Genomic DNA, 16,986 nt, shown 5'->3' on the forward strand with positions numbered 1-16,986 from the left:
AAGTTGGGTCGAGTTTTTACTCTATTCATGTGTTGCGTTCTTAAGGGGGGATTTTTTTTTTTTTTTTTTTGGGACAACGGTTCAAAAGACTAGCTCCTAAATGACTCAAAACAACAAGAAAATTTAAACCTCTTGACCAAACAATACAAGAACTAAAAAGGAGATTGAGGTTACAGACGCTATGAACTGCTTGACAATATCCAAATAAGGGGTTGAGAAAATCCATCGCCAAAAATAAGCTTAAGCTGCTCCAAACTTGTTCCCTTGAGTTTCTTAATCTTGCAAAAATGATTAGTATACCTTTTACCTTTCTTATTCTCCACCCTTTACTTGGTTGACCTTCCATTTATTCTCGAGAATATGAAGGTGGTGAGCGGTGGATCGGAGAGGACTACACATGGTCGGGTTCAACAGTCATGGGGTCTTCGTCATTAGAACCTACGGATTTCACTTCATCGAAATCGGTGATAGTTAAATCTCTCGCAGGTAACTCGTCCCCTCCCTCAATGTTTGACCCCTCATTGTTGTTAAAAGTTAGGCTAGTAGGTATATGATCATCTAACTTCTCAATGGCAGCCGTTGTTGGCCTTGGTAAGTCCAGCACCGTGGCTGACCGCGGTGGAGTCTAGGGTTCGCTTGGCCTTTTCCAGCCTTTTGGCCCTTTCTGTAGCGAAACCTCTTTTTTGGACACACCATCCTAGTGGACGTAAGTGAGGTATCAGGAACATTGGATTCCTTTGCCTTATGGGATCAGAATTATGCCCATCATTGGAGGTCTTTTCCTTCACTCGTACAGTAATCCATGATACATGACAGGATCTAGTCGTATCACCTAATCAAAAGTAATTACCTAAGTCCTCTAACTAAAGTAGATAGGGAAGTAGGGTCGAATCCACAGGGAAACAATGTTCTTTTACTCCTAATTAATTATTATAATCTAAATCATCAAGTAACCAATTTGTAATGTGGGAATTAAACTAAGCGAATTAAATAAGGGATTAATCAATAATAAAAGGCCTAGGGTATAGGTTCACCAATAAATAATATTCCAGGGTAAAACATAACAATCAATCATCAATGCATAAATTAATCAGATAATAAAGGGCTTTCGCTACGTATTATTATCACAAAATTAATCTACCGGTATTAAATCGCATCTCTCGAATCTTGACCTAACCATTTATAGATTAACATGCCTATTGAAACTAAGCCTAAACATCAATTCTCATCTCTCGAATCTCGAATCAATATTGCATAACTCATACAATTAAACCTCGCCAAATCTAATTGCATAGTATTAAATCAATCAATAGGAAATTAATCAATCATAAATAATTAACAATAATAATTTACCCCTTCATATTATTCATGGATCCCCACAACCCTAGAAATAAAACTACTCACATATATTTAAATCTAAACTAAGCAAAGCGTATAAAGAAAGCATGATTAAAACAATAATTATAAGCTAATATGAAAAATAATTAAATTAAAGAGAAAACCAAAGAAATAATATTAAAACTAAATAAAAATAAGGATATTTTGGTTTTTAACACCTCACAAATGTCTGAAAATGTTTTTTAACACCCCCCAAAACAAAACTTTTATTTTAACACCTCGTAAAGTTTTAAAAATTTGAAGTTAACACCAGTTAACGGTTTCTGTGACGGCAAAATGTAGTGGGTCCCACAGTTTGGTTTACCTCTAACATTTCTCCCACCAAAACACGAACAGTCTTCCTTCATTGAATTCTCAACCAACTTCTTCATTGATTTCTCTCTGAACCACCATTGAATTCGCATTGTGACCTAAATTGTGTGGCTGAGGAGTGGAGTGTAGGAGGGAGCTGTCAACATTGGCGAAGATTAGGTCAGGAGGGTGTCGTCACAATCTTCATCAACCACAAAAGGGCGACAGTTGGTGGGAATCTGACAGCAAAGAAGGTATTTTTTTTGTGTTTTTGTCTTTTGGTAGCGAATGGGTCTGTTACTGGTGCTTTTTTAATGTCAAATTTGCAATATTGGGCTAAATTAGGGTCAAATTTTGCAACAGAGTAGAAACTGTCCCTGTGTTAGGTTAAATTCTGCAATTGACTATGCGACTTAGGTTAATTGGACTGCTTAATTGCAATTACAGATTAAATAAAGTTGTTTAGTAGTGGTTAACTGTGCAAGTGTGATTTGTTTATTAATCTATGGTACTGAGCACCTACATTGGGTTTGAACAATTATTTAGTTTGAATTGTTTATAAATGTTGGAATTGTAGCTTTTTACTGTATGTTTGGTAGTTGTGTCTTTTGTTTATTTATTCGTAATGTGCATGTATTGATACATGACTTTTAATATGGTAGATAATGGGTGACAATGAAAGTACGATTGACATTTATCTTAGGGTGGGAGGTGATTTTGTCCCTAAAAGAGTGAGCAAAGATAGACAGCTACTGTGTTGGTGTGGTGGTTGGTGTTACTGGAAGAAGAAAGTCCAGGTGTCTAAGTTGGATGTGCATTTGATTAGAACAGCTGCAATTCATGGTTTTCTTAGTGGTGATATGGCTATGCCTAGGGATTACAGGTGTTGGTATAGGCAGAAGGGGAAAACCTTTAACAGTGGGAAAAGGGAACTAGTAAACAGTGAAGAGGTTAAGGGCCTTTTACAAACAGTAAATTCAGAGGGGTATGTTGAAGTGTTTGTGACAGCAGAAGCTCCTACTAAGCCCATAAATGAGGCCCAACCCAATCCACCAAAGACAAATAAAAAGGGCAAGAAAGTAGGAAGTACAACGAATGTGAGTGTTAGGAGGAGCCCTAGGTTTAAGAAGGTAGACCCTGAACAGAGGGAGGAGAGTCCACCTAAGGATATATTTGTCACCAAGAAAGGGAAAGAGAAGGTAGCAGAAGTAGGAGAACCTAGTTTTGCAAGAACATAGGTGAAGTTGAAAGGGAAATCCTCAGCTAAGGCTAAAGTGTTGAGGTTTGATGATGAGGAAGATGATGGAGGTGAAGGATCTGAGAATTCAAGTTCTGATTTGAGTGATGATGGCCAGGATTGGGAACCTGGTGAAGAAGAATATGATGAAGGGGATGAGGAATGGTATATTGAAGGGTCAAAGGAGATCCTGGAAAAGGTGAACAAGAGCCTTAGGAAAGGTTTGGGGAGTGAAATAGATGAGGGTGTTGTTAAAGATAAGAGAGCAGAGTTGAGGGATGACTTGGATGTTGGAAAACTGAAGGTGAAACCAGAGAGTGGTTGTGAGTCAGATGATTCAAGGAGTTTGTGTGGATCTGATGATGAAGAGGACCCTGCTCCATGGTTTAATGCTGATGTGGACTTTGACCACCCAATACAGTTGAAGGTAAATCTGAAATTCAGCAATTCTACAGTCTTAAGGAGGGCCTTAAGACTTCATGCCATTCAAAACAGGTATGAGTTCTACTACTTGCATAATGATGGGAACAGGATTACACTTCAGTGTAGGTATAGATGTGCATGTCAATACAATAGCTACACATGTAGGATGCCTGCTTGTACATGTGTGGGGGGGGGGGGGGTAAAGTGTCATTTCAAGGTGTTTGCATCAAAACTTGTAAAGCAGCAGACTTGGCAAATAAAAACATTGAATTTAGACCACACTTGTTTTAGGGTCAAGAAGAACAAGATGATTACTGCTGAATATATAGCAGAGAGGTATTTAGAAGAGTTTAGGAGTAACCCAGCTTGGAGAATTAAGGAGATTAGGGCTAGGATTTTGAATGACTTAGGAATTTAAGTGAGTTATTACAAAGCATGGTTAGCTAGGTGTAGGGCAAAGCTGACAATATTTGGTTCAGCTAGGGAGCAGTATGCTAGGGTGTGGGATTATGGTAAAGCTGTGATGAAGTACAACCCTAGATCTGGGTGCAATGTTGTTGTTGATGGTATAAATGGGCCAGAGCCACCCTTGTTCATGAGAATGTTCATTTGTTTAAGGCCACTGAGGGATGGCTTTGCAAAAGGTTGTAGGCCACTAATAGGGTTGGATGGTTGTCATCTCAAAGGGGACTTTCCTGGGCAAATACTGGTGGCAGTGGTTAAGGATGGGAATAACAACTTGTTTCCTTTAGCTTGGGCTACAGTGGAGATTGAAAACCAGGAAACTTGGGGTTGGTTCTTGGAATCCCTGATGGAAATGTTCACACATGACCAAGGAGCTGGGCTAACCATCATGTCTGATAGGCAGAAGGTATGCTTCTATTTCTGTTTTTGGTATTTAGGTGTAATTGGCCAGTTCCCTTGTGTATGCATGTGTTTGGCATTTGACTTTGCTACTGTCTGCATTTGGTAGGGTTTAATCAATGCAATGGCTGATGTTATTCCCAAAGCAGAACAAAGGTTCTGTGTTAGGCATATTTGGGCAAACTTCAAGCTCAACTACACTGGTTCAACCTTCAAGGAGCTATTTTGGAGAGCTGCAAGGGCTACAACTTATGTAAGTGCTTTTATATGCTTCATTTTACCTGAATATTGGTATGCATGGTTACTTATATTGTTTGAATATTGGTTCATGCTTTTGTTTCTGCATTATTTGTTGTAAATGTCCTTTGAATATGGTTCATTTTACCTGTTTCTGCATTATCTGTTTCAGACATTTGTGAGGTGTTAGATCTGGGTACATAATAAACTGATTCTGCATTTGTCTTTATCTGTTATAAATGTCCTTTGAATATTGGTACATAATAAACTGATTCTGCATTATGTGTTTAAATATTTGTCCTGCTTTATACATGCTGTTCTGAACTGATATTGCATGTTGTCAGTTTGAGCATGAAATTGCCATGGAGTCTATCAAATTCCTTGATGAAGAGGCATATGATTATCTAGCCAAAATTCCTGCTAGTCATTGGTGCAGACATGCATTTACACCAAACTGCAAGTCCAACATGTTGTTGAACAACATGTGTGAGACTTTTAATGCAGTGATTAGGCATGCAAGAGATAAACCTATCCTCACCCAAATGGAATGGATGAGGAGGTATATAATGAATAGGAATAATGAGAAGTGGGAGGATGCAAAAGAAATTAACAGCAACTTGGTGCCTTATGTGAGGCATGTTCTGGCTAGGATAGACTTTGTGGCTAGGTCATGTGTGGTGCAACCATCAAGAGGGAATACATTTGAGGTGCAGCTGAAGGATGACCAAGTGTTGGTTGATTTGGACAAGGAGACATGCACATGTTACCACTGGGAACTCACTGGCATTCCTTGTGTTCATGCTTATGCATGCATGATGGATATGAGGGGTGACATAGAGGCATATGTTGACCCATACTATACCATGGACACATATAAGGATGCTTATGAACCTGCTGTCCAACCAATGCCTGGTCCCAAGCACTGGGAGAGAGTCAAAATGAGGGAGCCACTACCTCCTGTTGTTAAGGTGCAGCCTGGGAGACCTAAGAGCAAAAAAAGGAAGCTTGAGCCAGGAGAATGTTCTACTGCAGGTGCTTCAACAGGCACAAAGAGGAAGAAGCAATGCAGCAAGTGTGGGGGATTTGGGCATTATGCCAAGACATGCAAATTACCTGCTATACCACCAACAGAGCTGGTGAAGTCAGCTGGTAGGCCCCCATTGAACACTCCTTGGTTGGTGGAGGAGAGGAAGAAGAAAGAGGCTAGGGCTGCAAAAAAGGTAACACACTCATAACCCCAAATCCCTTGTGTTTTGGATATATGTCTGATTTGATACTAACTTTTTAATTTAACATCCATGTCATAGAGTGCAATTGGGGCAGGACCAAATAGCATAGCAAACAGGAAGTTTCCTCAGTAGCAAGAAGGTTGCCTGCCATTAAGCAAGCAAACTCAATCACAGTCCAGGCAGCCAAGCTCAAGTCAGCCTAACTCAACTCAGCCTGCCTCAAGTCAGCCTTCCTCAAGTCAAGCAAAATCAAAGAAAAAGGTTTCCTCAAGCTAGCCTGCACCAAAGGTGCACACAACCATCCCAAACAGGTGTTGTAACAAGGGCCAAGCTGCAAACCATTTCCAAGTTGAACCTCACCTAGTGATGTACAACAGATTGGTTATAACACATTATGTCTGTTTCTCTGTTTACTATAACAACTTAGTTATTTTGTGGCCTTGATTGCCATTTAAACAGTTGGATATAAACTTGTAGTTTTTGAATGGCTTTGATTGCCATTAAAACAGTTTCAAGTAAGGTTTTAGTGCAAACATGCACTTGAAGTACTTTGTTACATTTTGAATGTAATGTACATTTGCAATGTGTTATTTTGAAGTGCTTATTATGTGCAACTTTAAACATTTTCATTTTTAACAGTAAATGCAAGTGATAAATATGTAACACTACAAGCAATCTCATAACATTTCATAAATATATAACACTAAAACTACATACATCTTACTATTAAACACCCCTAACCATTAGAAAAACTACAACCATTGATAAACCAATACAAATGGCCATGCCCACCTTGTTCATTGATAAACCATTAGAAGACATCTTCCCTGCATTGCCCTCCCTGTTCATTCTCTTCCTGTCAGCGTTCAGGGCCTTGCATCTAATCTTCAAACTATCAACTTCATTAAGTAGGCACCTCCTTTGGCCACTGATTTCATCAACTTCCCTTTTCAATTCATTAACTTCACCCTTTAGCAGCTTCTTATCCAACAACAGGTTGTTGATAACCCCTGTTTGCCAATCTGTTCCATCAGGTTGATCAACCCATTCGAAAGCTTTGCAACCCCTTGTTTCTGTGATTGGGTCATAGAACTTACAAGATATGAACTTCCTGCCTGGATTCTCTCTTGTCCAGCTAGTAAGCTTGGCCATGGGCACATCACACTGACATTTTTTTTCCTTAGAAGGGGAAGAGCTAACAAACGACATAGTCTGCATTCATTTAAGATCACCAATCACAGTTATGAATTTGTACACTAACGAATTAACATTGTCACCAACAATTTTATTTTTTAATTACCTAACACGAAAAGCCCCAATTTAAATTTGTGAGGAACCCTAATTTACAAATTGGCCAGTTACATACAAACATAACACAATCCAACCATCAATTCCATTCCAATACAATTCTAAATAGTAAACGTCATCAATTTAAACTTTAATTACCAACCAAACGAACAGTATTCTCATAATTTGATTACACATTACTCGTTTTCATCGTATCAACGCACATACCTGTTTCAGCAGATTCAGTTTCATCCCCTGCTCAAAAATCAAACAACGATTCTCTGGTTTTCGTTTCTGATATGCAAAGCGATCTGATTGGGTGAGATTTGGTTTTTGATACTCAATTCGAACAAAGATTTGGTTACAAACGGGGGAAATTGGGGGAGAATCGTGCAAAAAACGTGCATATATACAAAGTTATCAAAAAACTATCCGTTGGAGTGGGACCCAGTAACAGTTCCGTTAACGGAGACAAGATTTTGGTGTTAACTTCAAATTTTTAAAACTTTACGAGGTGTTAAAATAAAAGTTTTTTTTGGGGGGTGTTAAAAAAAATTTCAGACATTTGTGAGGTGTTAAAAACCAAAATATCCTAAAAATAATAAAACTTGATAAGAAAAAGAAAAGAAAAGAAAAGAAAAGCTAAAACATTTTCAGACTTTACGCTTGGCCTTTGCTTTCTTTACACCTTCGGGTCGTTGTATTCCTCCAGATGAAAAACCATCCGTAGGGGTTTCATCCCCTCCATCATCTCTGGACCTCTTCCCACTTCCAGCACTACCTTGCTCCTCAACATCACGAACAACTTTTCTTTCCTTCTTTGACAAGGACCATCTCAGCTTCGGCCTCCACTTTGGATCTCTATTAAGCATTTCAACCGCGTGAGGAAAAGCGAAATTACGACCTTGGGCGAGATGAAAAAGCTTCAACGCACTTTTTATACGGTCAGCTTCGTTGCAACCACTCCCTCCCTCCGGAAGTCTACCTGCTTCATCATAGCAAGATATCCACTGTAGTGTGTCTGCTGCCAACCTTCTCCAGTGCGACGTCAGACTCTTCATAGGTCTTGGTGGAAGTATATGCGGCTCCGCATGAGCAATTTGATATGCTGCGTGTACATCGCGCCAAAGGGAAGTTGCTTTCTGGCTCGTGCCTTTAATAACATTCTCGCTGATCTCCAAGTACAACCCAATCAGAGTTTCATCTTCCGCAACTGACCAAATTCGAGTTGCTCGTGCAACAACCTGGTTGGATTTCAGTTCGGGAACTGGTGGAGGATATTGCAGCGTCTCTGGTACGCTGTCCTCTTCGCTCTCATCGAATTGTGTGTTGCTATCATGTTCAGTTTCAGGTGTACATTCTTCATTAACATGGTTTCGTAGGGGAAACTGAGTAGGTGTCTGATATTGTGGAGGTGGTTGCAAAGACGTATTGCCCATTCTTTGCAAGAACAATTGAAACTCGGGATTAGTTAGGAAATCATCACTAAAACCAGAAAATTGTTGACGAAAATTTGGGTTGTTTGGATCCATTAAAAGATTCTGCATCACAAAACAAAAGATAAATATTTTTACTAAGATTTACTCAAAAAACAAATTAAAATGACAACAAATCCAAAAAAATATCAACAACTTTCTTCAATTACATAATGCAACTACATTACATGGCATACAATAATTTTTTATTTTTTTTTCAAAAAATCACATATATACTAATTTTAATACATAACTAAATTTTAATATTAAAAAACAAATTAACCAATAATTTCAAGACTTTATTAACTACAAATTTAGTAATGTATGGAGAAAACATCAACAACTTTCTTCAATTACATAATGCAATTACATTACATGGCCTACAATATTTTTTTTTAAAAAAAACACACATATACTAATTTTAATACATAACTACATGTATATATTTAAAAAAAATTAACCAATAATTGCAACACTTTATTTACTACAAATTTAGTAATGTATGGAGAAAATATCAACAACTTTCTTCAATTACATAATGCAATTACATAACATGGCATACAATATATTTTTTTTTTTCCAAAAATCACATATATACTAATTTTAATACATAACTACATGTATATATTTTAAAAAAAAAATAACCAATAATTGCAACACTTTAACTACAAATTTAGTAATTTATGGAGAAAATATCAACAACTTTGTTTAATTACATAATGCAATATAATTACGTGGCTTACAATATTTTTTTTTTTCAAAAAATCACATATATACTAATTTAATTACATAACTGAATTTAAATATTAAAAAAAAAAAAAATTTACCTCAATATGGATGTTTTGCAACAAATATATTCTTCTACAAATTTAAAATGCTTAAGAAAATAAAAAAGTGGAGGATTTAAAGTGATTACGAAATTATATCAAAATATATCAAAATGCATGTCTATTTATAGAGAATTTAATTTTATGACCGTTGGTAATTTTTTTTTTTTTTACTAAATATATTTTTCAGAAAATGAAATACAAATATTATTACCGTTGCTCTAATTTTTTCATTGGCCAACAGCCTGCACAAGACACGTGGCGCGCTCCCACTGGCGGACACACTGACGCGCTACAGTAACTTTGCTTTTTTTTTTTTTTTTTTTTTTTTTTTTTAATTTCTGAACCTCAAAACGACGCGTTTTGAGGCGCGCCTTTAAGGCTGCTTGCCCAAAACGCGTCGTTTTGATATGCTGGCAGCCAAATTTTTTTACACGTCGCTGCATGTTGTGGGGCCCACTTCTAACACTATTCATCAGTAAAAATGCCTAAGCTATGGGCGTTTTTGGATTTGCCCATGGGCTTTTTATTGGTATTTTGGATTTGCTCACCATTGTAATTGATGAGCATTTTATTTGCTCACAAAATATGCCCATGAGCAAATAAAATGCTCACCATTGTAAGTGCTCTAAACTAATCTAAAAGTGAAGGAAACTAGAACTACCTACATACTACTACTCCCCCCTATATAGGAAAAGAGAAGGAATTTATTAAAAGTCAACTCCTATTCCTACTCAAACTCCTCCCCAAAAGCCAAACACAATTCTTAAGAATATTTGATGCGTGAATTTGGAGCCAAAGCCACTAATTCGGTCAACTAGAGTAGGACCCAAGGAGATTGAGCCCATTCAATTACCACGCTTCGCAGGTCTTTGACTTGGGCTTATGGAGTTCTCTAGCCCAAACTTCTTTATTTGTTTGGTCCGTAACAATAACTTGTGAAATCTTGGATATCTTCACATATCGAGCCCTTAATCACCGAACTAAATTTTATTAACTCGGTCTTGGGCTTTAAAAATACGATCATAAAATACGTTCCGACTCCAATATCTTTGTAGTGGCTTAATAAGCTTGGGAATTATCATAATTCTGCAAATTCCTACAAAATAATACCAACTATACAAAAACACTAGAAAATGTCTATTAGTAATAAAAAATAGCTCCGTAGAGCTAAAATAAGCACAAATATGACCGTGGGACGGGGAATAAAAATATATATAAAATAGACTCATCAATACAACATAATGTTTGGAGAAACTCAAGATTTTCCCTTGACAAAGATCCGAATAAGACAAATCAAAAATCTTAAGGGACTGATTACTTCGTGATCGTTGAGAAACGCATGAAATTTCCTTGGTCCCTTGTCCTTAACATGTCCAGAATCTTGGTTGATTGGAGAGCTAGTAGCATCATCGTCCTCCTTTTCCAAAGGGGTGAGAACATTGGACGTAGTGATAAGGCTCTCTATCATCATCTCATTAGCAGCGGCTTTGGTGGGTAAGGCCTTAATATCACTCTGAGCATCGCTACTAGGCAACCCAATAGAGTTTAAACTGACATAGAGATTGCTGATCTTCCCCTTTTTGTTGAATCTAAATACAAGGCATTCATGAGTCGTTCTACTAAATTAACGAATTAAGGATGAACAATATTATTAACTAGTTTTGTAATTTCAACTTTTCAAAGATAAATAAATGTAAAATCCTAAAATATACATGCAAAATTACAAGTGAAAAAGTTCAAAATTAGCATTTTACTGTAGGTATTCTATTGTTAAACTTCAAATCCTTTTTTGATGTACTATGGTTTAGACAAAACCAATCAACGCATTGACAAAATAACAAAGTAATGATCTTAAATAATTTCTTGTTCAAAGGGGGCGAGGGAATTCTGTTGTTGGACTCACTCCTTACATTTTTCTCCTATAATTACATTGAGATAAGATGTTACATCATTATACCCTAAAAAAATAGAGAAGAAATCACAGCATTTGTTATATAGAAGTAGTACAACTCTTCTGCAGGCTAAAATTTCGCCAGCATCAGGCCATTAGCAATTTAGCATACATCTCATGGAGTAAAATAAGCTTTTACAAGAACAAAGTCATGAAGCACTACAAGACTCGGCATAGTTCGCGAATTTCGACTATTCTGTATCCAGTAATTTGTATAAATCTTCCTTATGTTGGTTCAGCATAGGGAAGAGCTCTCTGAACAAAGCATGCAAACATTCAGATCAAGATAAGAAAATGTGATAATTTGAGACTTTTTTACTAAAATTAAAAATGGACAGGTAATAAGTACCTCTGAAGCTGGTTTTCTGCATAATCAATCTCAGCAATTACAATATTCTCTTCATGTTCTGCTCTACCTTTTGTTTCACCACTCTGTAATGCATAAAAAACAGGATATTGCATCAGTATGATTTCTTAAATCGTCAGAATTTAATATCAAAACATAATATAGTATGCATGAAAAGTGTAGGATCTATAGTAATTACTGGACCAACAATCATGGAATGACCCCAAATTGTGTAAGATCCAGCTGAATCTCGGCATGGTGAACAAACAGCAACAAACACCTACAAGATAAATTCAAAACATTAATTCTCATTATCGTCCTTTTATATTGATTACACAAGACTAGGCGGGGGTTGAAGAGATAGTAGTGCTACCTGATTATCAATAGCCCTGAAAAGGTGTACATGTCAAAGAACCCAAAATCACAGATTTAGGAGATAGATTGACATGTCCAAATATTTCAATCATTAGACATTTAGACAAATATAAAGTGCAAACATCTTCCAACACAAATGGCTAGATTTTAGTATAAATCAGTCTCCTTGCCTCAAATTAAATGCCATATAATGCTTTTTCAAGGTCAAATATCAAACACATTTTCTAAGGCGGAACTTTGATCTGTTAGCTAAGTACTTGCCTGGCTTTTGTTTCTAGTTCCCAGAGCATTTTTCCAGTGCTCATGTTGAATGCACCAGGATAAATAATCAAGTCAGCACCTGGCATTGCATACATAGTAGCTCATGTCGGGATTATGTATATTTCAAGCTCAGTAGTGCCACATTCAAAACGAGATATAATATAAGAACCTTTTGCTCTGTACAACATAGCAAGCTCTGGGAAGCGTATATCATGACAGATACCGATCCCAATGCGGCCTACATCTGCAAACATATATACAATACATGCTGTTCAGCCTAAAATGCAACAGAATCATGAGTCTTCAAGAAGTATATGTGCTTTTCTTTGACAGCATCTGAATTTTTAGCAGTATGTGTTAAAGACAACATTGATGACAAACAGCGTAAATTAATCACCCCCTAAAGAACGAAGTGAAATGTATACAGAATATATCAGTAGCAACACATGGAATCCTACAAGAATAAGCATCTGTTGTCTGAGAGGGTAAACAAATAACATACAGAACAGATAATACTACTACAATGTTACTGTAAATTTTGGATATATACTGGAAACTCTGTTCAATGTCAGGAGTTATATCTAAGCCTTCATTCGAGTAACGTACTGCAATACCTGTGTCCACAATTGTAGGTGTGTCTCCAGCAGTGAATGAATCCGACTCCTTAAATGAAGCTCCAGGTTCGTAATAATCAAACAAGTGCAACTGCAAATGCACATTCAAAACCAACAGAATTTCACATTTAACTACCAGCCAATAGAAGTTCACCTAGCTAATTAGTACTTGGTATGATCAATCATTACAAGAGGGCTTACTTTACTATGCTTAGCTCTGAGCTTTCCATCCGGTCCAAACACACAACACGTGTTATAAATTTTACAATTTTTCCTCACTGGAATTGACCCCCCAACTATTGTGATCTTACGACTGCTAGCAACTTTCGATAACATACTAAAAGCTTGTGATGATTCCTCTTTATCAAGCTCTTCAGCACACTTTGCATAGTATTCATGGGAATAAGGGCACACCCACATTTCCTATATTCATCATCAACAAGTATTAACAATAAATGTAACATGATTAATCTTAGGCTGTGTCATATAAGTACATTGGTTTCAAAAAAAAAAAAAAAAAAAAAATGCAGCAATTCATCAAACAGTAGAACTGCAATTATAAATTAAACAAGCTTATTAACTGATCGATTTAAATTTTGGTGTACTAGTGATAGTCAAAAGCCAAAGCATGAAATCGAATTTCGTAAATATCATTACCTTTGTGGCTCTGTTAAGTACAACAACAACAACAAAAGATGAGTAAATTGAGAGTGAAGAAAGTTACAGGTAAAATAAGAAGCTTGGCACCCTTATCAGCAGCTTCCTCGAGCATGTTTCGAGCGCAATTCAAGTTGGTATCTTTATCAGTAGTTACCAGTAATTGGCACAAAGCTATCTTAAACTGCAATTTTTTTTTTATTTTTTTTTATTTTTTTTTTTTTTTTTTTTTTTTGAATCTATTTATTCAGATCAGTAAACAAATTTCAAAAAAGAAAAAAGAAAAAAAAAAAAATCTGAAAGCCACGAATTAATTGAATACCAGAAGTGCAGGATCTGACCTGAGAGATACGAGGTACTAAATATTCTGATTTAGGCTTTGAAGCTGCTGTTGACTCCATGAGTGAGACTGCGAGTAACTTGATTTTTTGTACCCAATTTTATGTTTGGGACAATTCTCGTGTGACTTGGTTTTTATGTTGCTGAAGACGAGGGAGGAACGGATGATGACTAAATTATAAATGTAACGGTTGATCGTTAGTTTTTACAAGTTGATTTTAATATCGAATTTTATTGGGTTTGTATGTAGTTAGAAATTAGAATCACCTTTTTTACGAGGGAGCTCCAATTCCTCGTTATGAGAAACACTTGCGTTTCTCATAATAGCATTTTGGAAAATAATGTGATGTTTTTCACTTCGTGAGGTGCTGAGTCATATTCGTGGGGACAGCCTATGTGTCAATCTGTTTGAGTAATGGCGTTACCTTGTTAATGATTCCCTGTTTGAGCAAACGGTAAAAAATTCACACATCTCCTCTCTATCAGCCGTTATGTTCTCTTTCTCCTCTCTATCAATGGCGCTCTGGTCTGAAGCTCATGGAGATTCTAGACCAGATGAAAAAATCAGGTATTCAAGTTGTCTAATGCCATTGAAGTAGCAAGTAGGTGAAGTTTTCTATACTATTCTCTTTCTTCGTCGCTTCTTCCAGTCGTAAGTTCTGTTCTGTTCCAGGGTTTTGATTAGTTCTTCTCTTGATGTGACAACATTTCATGAAATTGAATTCATAATTGCGACCGAAATCAGAATAATTTTGAAAGTAATGGGATTATGAGGTTCAATCGGTGCGATAAAATGGGTTTAAGGTTGCTGAAAATGGCCGATTGATTTTGTTTAAAATGCAATTTATACTTTTTGAAAATGTGTTGTAGTCTTATGTTGTGAAAACGTGCTGGTTAATTTGTGTTAATTTTTGAAAGTTGGTTGTATTACTTTGTTGGTTGTTCAATTGGTTGGTTGATTTGTGTTGGTTGGTTGTATTACTTTGTTAGTTGAATTTGTGCTGTGAACACGTGTTGGTTGGTTGATTTGTGTTACTTTGTTCAAGTGGTTGTAGTATGCCTTGTTAATAGAGCTATGTGTGTTTTAATTTGTATCATAATTATGTTGGTGTTCTGTATTTAAAGGGTGAATTGTTTTTGATGGAGCCCATGGAAATGGAAAATTAAGGCGTTATAAGGGGCAGTGAGGTTGGTGTTAGTGATAGGGGCAGTGGAGTTAAGTTTAGGAGTAACGTTGATATGGAGGAGGGTAATGATATGGAGGGTATAGAAGACATAGTTGTTGCAGATAGTTGTGCTCAGGGTGTTGGTGTAAGTGCAGTTGACATGAATGTTAGGTATTTATCCCCCTTGAAAACAATTCATACAACTTACACTGTGGTTGGTAGCAACAAAATAATTGTAATTGTTGAGGAGCCTAAGGAAGGGTTGGTTTTCCAGTCTTTCCAAGAGGTTGAAGCCTACTATAAGGAGTTGCTGAGCAGATGGGGTTTGGAGTGTCAAGAGTTCAAGGTGTAAATTCTAAGACGGACAAACAAAGAATTGCAAACACGTGGAAGTGTGAGTGTTGGGGAAAACCCGACATGAGGGCTAGGAGGGAAGCGAAGAAGAGGGCAAAGGCAATTGGTGTTGGAGGTTCAGGTGGTTTAGTTGATGGGGTGGTATGTGAGGATGAGTTAAGTCGTAGGAAGAGGACTTCGAAAAAGTGTGAATGTGAGGCCCGTGTTTATGCTAAAGTTAATGAAGGGGCTTGTGGGTGTTGAAGACCGTGCACTTAGAGCATAATCACAAGATTGATCCAGCAATTCTAAGCTTGTGAAGGAGTACCACATGAAGCACATGACCTCAAAAGTGAAGAAGAAGTTGATGGATTACAATGAGCAAGGTGTACCAATTTCTCAAATACATGGTTGCGTGGCGACCGAATGAAAGAGAATGGATAACATGCCTACCACTGTCAAAGATTTACAACATGAGGTGTATAAGGCTAGGCGGTTGAAGATGGTTGGAGGGGACTCGGTGGCAATGATGGAGTACTTTGAAAAAATGCAATCCGACAACCAAAATTTTTTCCATGCTCAACGTTTGGATGAAGAAGGGAGGCTTAAGGATGTGTTGTGGGTGGATGCAAGAAGTAGGGTAGCTTATAAGGACTTTGGTGATGCAGTTTGCTTCGACGCAACATACCTAACAAATGAGTACGAGCTCCCATTTGCGAACTTTGTTGGTGTGAACCACCATGGGCAATCGTTGTTGTTGGGATGTGCTCTTATTTCACATGAAGACTGCGATACATCTGCATGGATATTTTGACAGTGGCTAGCTTGCATGAATAACTGAGCTCCTAATGCCATTTTGACCGACCAAGCGGCAGCTATCACTACTAGAAAACAGGTCATTTCCAACGGAAAAATTCCGTCGGAAACACCCTTAATTCCGTCGGAAAACACTGTTCCGACGGAAATTCCGTCGGAACTGGTTGTCGGAACACCCTTTGTAGGGAAATGGCCAATTCCGTCGGAACAGTGTTTTTCGACGGAATTTTCTCATCGAAAGAGGTTTTCCGGCCACCGGAAAGTCCGTCGTAAATTTCCGACGGAATTCAAATCCGTCGGAATCTGCTACAAAAAAAAAAAAAAAAGCCCTGCTATCTCCGGCACCACCACCCACACCCAGACCCCCCTCCCCATCCAGACCACCACCACCTTAACCCACCCCCCTTAACCCACCTAACCACACCCAGAGCCCCCCTCCCAGACCACCACCCACACCCAGACCCCCCCTCCCACCCAGACCAAACCCCCCCTCCTAGACCAACCCCCCCCCCCCCACCCAGACCCCCCTTCCCCACCCAGACCAGACCCCCCTCCCAGACCAAATCCCCCCCACCCACACCCAGACCCCCCTCCCCACCCAGACCAGACCCCCTACCCACCCACCCACCCTGACCAAAACTAACAAAATCGAAAAAAAAAACCCAAAATCGAAAAAAAACCCCAAATAGAAAATTAACAAAAACCAAATAAAAAATTAACAAAAATCAAATCGATAATTAACCAAATCGAAAATTACAAAAAAAAATCCAAAACACCCAAATCGTACAATAAATTCAGAAATCCGAAAAAAATACACAAAAAATTTGAAATCGAACAAATTAAATATATATACAATT

At 37.6% G+C, this 16,986-nt stretch overlaps 1 protein-coding gene across 3 annotated transcripts; it reads right to left on the bottom strand.

The window, feature by feature from the left end:
* Positions 1-11,097: 11,097 nt before the first annotated feature.
* On the bottom strand, positions 11,098-13,981 carry LOC110688104 (omega-amidase, chloroplastic-like). Of its 3 annotated transcripts, XM_021864790.1 has the most exons (10): positions 13,817-13,979; positions 13,543-13,659; positions 13,020-13,241; positions 12,819-12,909; positions 12,374-12,448; positions 12,205-12,283; positions 11,942-11,957; positions 11,768-11,848; positions 11,572-11,654; positions 11,098-11,477 (listed from the first exon to the last, which is right to left on the bottom strand). In XM_021864790.1, the coding sequence occupies exons 1-10, from the start codon at positions 13,874-13,876 to the stop codon at positions 11,414-11,416; spliced, it is 888 nt and encodes a 295-aa protein (XP_021720482.1). In that variant the 5' UTR covers positions 13,877-13,979; the 3' UTR covers positions 11,098-11,413. The 3 variants fall into 3 exon arrangements, 2 of the variants coding, with proteins under 2 accessions (XP_021720482.1, XP_021720483.1); XM_021864791.1 differs by lacking the exon at positions 13,543-13,659; XR_002504509.1 differs by lacking the exon at positions 11,942-11,957 and having other exon boundaries at positions 11,452-11,477; positions 13,817-13,981.
* Positions 13,982-16,986: the final 3,005 nt, after the last annotated feature.

Source organism: Chenopodium quinoa, unplaced genomic scaffold (assembly GCF_001683475.1).
Source record: "Chenopodium quinoa cultivar QQ74 unplaced genomic scaffold, ASM168347v1, whole genome shotgun sequence".
NCBI classification, from domain to species: Eukaryota; Viridiplantae; Streptophyta; class Magnoliopsida; order Caryophyllales; family Amaranthaceae; genus Chenopodium; species Chenopodium quinoa.